The 3,344-nt window shown below is 39.6% G+C and overlaps 1 protein-coding gene across 1 annotated transcript; it reads right to left on the bottom strand.

Moving 5' to 3' along the window:
- Positions 1–23: 23 nt before the first annotated feature.
- LOC106942069 (sodium-coupled neutral amino acid transporter 2-like) lies at positions 24–3,338 on the bottom strand. The gene is made up of 8 exons (XM_015025246.1): positions 3,233–3,338; positions 2,946–3,094; positions 2,773–2,852; positions 2,560–2,660; positions 883–1,007; positions 650–794; positions 458–555; positions 24–302 (listed from the first exon to the last, which is right to left on the bottom strand). The coding sequence occupies exons 1-8, from the start codon at positions 3,318–3,320 to the stop codon at positions 201–203; spliced, it is 888 nt and encodes a 295-aa protein (XP_014880732.1). The 5' UTR covers positions 3,321–3,338; the 3' UTR covers positions 24–200.
- Positions 3,339–3,344: the final 6 nt, after the last annotated feature.

Raw genomic sequence — 3,344 nt, 5'->3', positions numbered from 1 at the left:
AAGGTTAAGAACCACTGAAATAGTGTCTTGTCAGCTTAGCACCTCCGTGGAAAGTAACAGGACATTATGAGGAATATTAAATAGGTTTGACTTACCTAAAAAAAGACAAATATTTGATACAGTAAAAAAACAACTTTAAAATAAAAGTTAAAAAAAGAAAATAAATTCAGTTCCTCTCTAGTAGCAGAAGAGCTGGAGCTTCAGTGACCTTTGTCTTTCATAGAGTTCACGATCCAGTCGTAGATGATAAGAGACATGCAGCCAATCATGACAACAAATCCTAATATCAGGAACATCGTAGCCTGGTGGAAGAAATAATTTCAGTTAATACTGCATAGTTTCAGTTTGTGAAAAATTTCATAGATTAATTCATAAAGCTTTCCTTTTACTACAACTTAAAATGTTTTTGGCATCAGACGTGTAGAATAAGAGACATAAATGTTAAATAATGTCTTACTCCAATCTTCTTCATGGATTTCATTGACTCCTTCTTAACCAGTTTGATATAGAAAGCTGAGGGCAGGATGAAGATCAGCATTGCAGCAGCAGAGGCACCTGGAAGGAGGAATAATTGTAAAGTTAATCCCAACAGGTCAATAATACATTGTTAGAAAGTTGATGATACATATTAACATGTACAGTTATTTACCAATAAAGCCAAAAATATCTCTGATGCTCGGGACAAAGATGACCAGAATGTTGGTTCCTGTTAACAGGGTCAGGGTGATGATAGCGTGACGGATCCAGCTGAAGTCTTTTCTTGGGAACAGCAGGTGGCCGACTGAGGTACGAATCTGTTCAGAACCAGACAAAGATTAGCTCAATGGACTTCATAGTCTTAGTGACTGACTGGATCATTAACAGTAGAGCCTCAATACTTACAGGGAAGAGCACCACAGGAACTGTAAGTGTGACAGCGGCCAGCACAGCCAGGCGAACAACCAGCAGGAGAATATCGTACTTGTAGTAGTTTGAGTAGGTGTGGAGCAGCTCAGGTCCCACATGGACTGAACAGAAATATGACAGAAATCACTCTAGTTACTTACTTCTTATGGCTAAGAACAGTTTGATTTAACGCCAACTCAGCTGCAATTATATGTAATTATTAAACATTAACATGCTAACACATAAAACCAGGGTGTGTAGCATACCTAAAACAATACCCTCGATGTTTTCTACATGGAAAATGTAATTTCTGTTTCATCCAGAGAAGGAAACAGAGTCATAGTGAACACAACTCTCTGAAGCTGTAGTACTGTTACCCTCCCATTACCCCACTGAGACAGTGCCATACCTACAACCAGATTAAAAGCCAACCTAAAAGAAGTAAATCTAGCTTAATTGATTTGACACCTTCTAAATATTTACATTTTCATGTCCTTCAAGGCACTGATTGAAGATCAAAGTACTGAGGAGAAGTAGGAATTAAAATTAGCCTCTTCTAGACACAAACCAGCCCTGCTTCAAACCCGGACCAGGGTTTGTTGCAGTCCCATCCCTGGAACCTCGAGAGTTGTGGTTCCAAACAGGGCTGGATTGAAATCAGCCAGCATAAAAACATTTCCATCATAATCCATTCTTACCCTGAAGTTTTTAAACAATAATAATGGCGTATTCAATTGTATTTCATTTTCTTTTGGTTTACATTATATTCAACAAGCTGAATGGAGAATTCACATTGTGTCATCACACAAACAAATAAATATATGTACATTTTTCTCTGCAGTGGAAAAAATCGTACACTGACTGTGGTCCCGATAATTGTACATAAGCAATAAAATTAAATGATTGAACTTAAACTATGAGCTAAATCTGTGGTAGCCTGAATGTCTATAATCTCCTCAGCCTGACTTCTGCTCTTTCCCTTCACACCTGCAATCCATATTTTATATGGATATAGAAGCCCGGCCACCAGGCGCTCGCCAACATGCCCTACCTCCAGGCCTGGCTCCAGAGTGGGGCCCCGGTGACCCCTGTCCGGGCGAGGGAACACTAAATCCAACATTATTTCTCATCATAAAGGGTCTTCAGGCTGTGCTTAGTCTGGTTCCTCATCTAGGACCTGTCTGTCTGCCTTGGGTGACCCTACCAGGGGCATCAAGCCCCAGACAGCACAACTCCTAGGATCACTGGGACACTCAAACCCCTCCATCACCATAAGGTGGCAGCTCATGGAGAGGTGTATAACCATCAACTTGATTTCCTGTTTGTTAGAATAAATACAATCAACCTGAATCTGTCTGTCATGATGTCAACCTACTGGACCTGAGACGAACACAGAACGGTTACATATCTATCTGCTAATCACACTCCTTGCTGGATCCTCCTGTTAAATCCTGTTATTTAACAGGATTTAAATAATCCTGTAATTCCTGTGTTTTTTTTTTTTTTTGTTTTTTTTTTTTTTGTTCAGCTCTTCTTCATTAAATCTTTAAAATCTCCTCAATGTCTCAACCTGCTGTATTTGGGTCCAACACCAACACGCATCTTGACAACATCTCAATACTGCTAACAATCTAAAGCTACCATGTTGTAGTTTTTAAATCTTGCCCAACTTACTGTTGAAGGTGAGGTATCCAAAGAGGGCGGCCAGCAGGTACATGATGAACATGGCCAGGAAGGAAACGTTGGCCACATTCTGCATCTTTCGGCGTGAGCGGCTGTTCAGGGAAGGAGAGTTTTATTTACCAGACCAAACTTTAAAGAAATATAACATTGGTTTAGTTTAAACCTTATAGAAAGTTTGAGTTAAATCCATGCAGCAGCACTTACTCTTTGAGCTCATCATACATGGGTAGGATAGTAGGATGGCACATGAAGGCAAAAGTGAGGATGGGTATAGCATAGGCAGTCTGGAGAGATGGAAAAATACAAAGATTATAAGTTATTCTATGAGTGTTATTGAAAATATTCAAACCTGTTTAATCTGTGAGAGATTTATTTACCTGTGAGTTAAAGACAAAGTATTTAGGCTTGCAAGTGTCATCATCTATAGTGGCGTTGTCGCTGTGGGGGGTGATGTTGAACATATTCATGGTTTCATTTCCCGTGTCAGGAAGAGGTAGAGGGCATGGGATCTGGAACTTCTTTATGATCACCTGGAGGAATATATAGAAAAAATATATTTTTGGGTGGTACTATATTGTTTGTAATATATAGACTTTTTAGATTTTAAAGGAACTATTAAATCTAGTCACTAAAGGAGGAATAAGGAAACAAGGTGGGGTTGTACTCACCACAATCAGAAAAAACACCATGCAGAGCAGAGAGAGACCACTGGTGTAACCAAGGTAACCTAAGGGAGACAGACAAAATGTCATCGCCGCTCTAAGGCTGCCTCTTCT

Source organism: Poecilia latipinna, unplaced genomic scaffold (genome assembly GCF_001443285.1).
Source record: "Poecilia latipinna isolate Pla-1442-1.1 unplaced genomic scaffold, P_latipinna-1.0 Scaffold4021, whole genome shotgun sequence".
Classification (NCBI taxonomy): Eukaryota; Metazoa; Chordata; class Actinopteri; order Cyprinodontiformes; family Poeciliidae; genus Poecilia; species Poecilia latipinna.
Note: the sequence above shows the minus strand (reverse complement) of the source record. Positions and strands in the feature narration are given on the sequence as shown.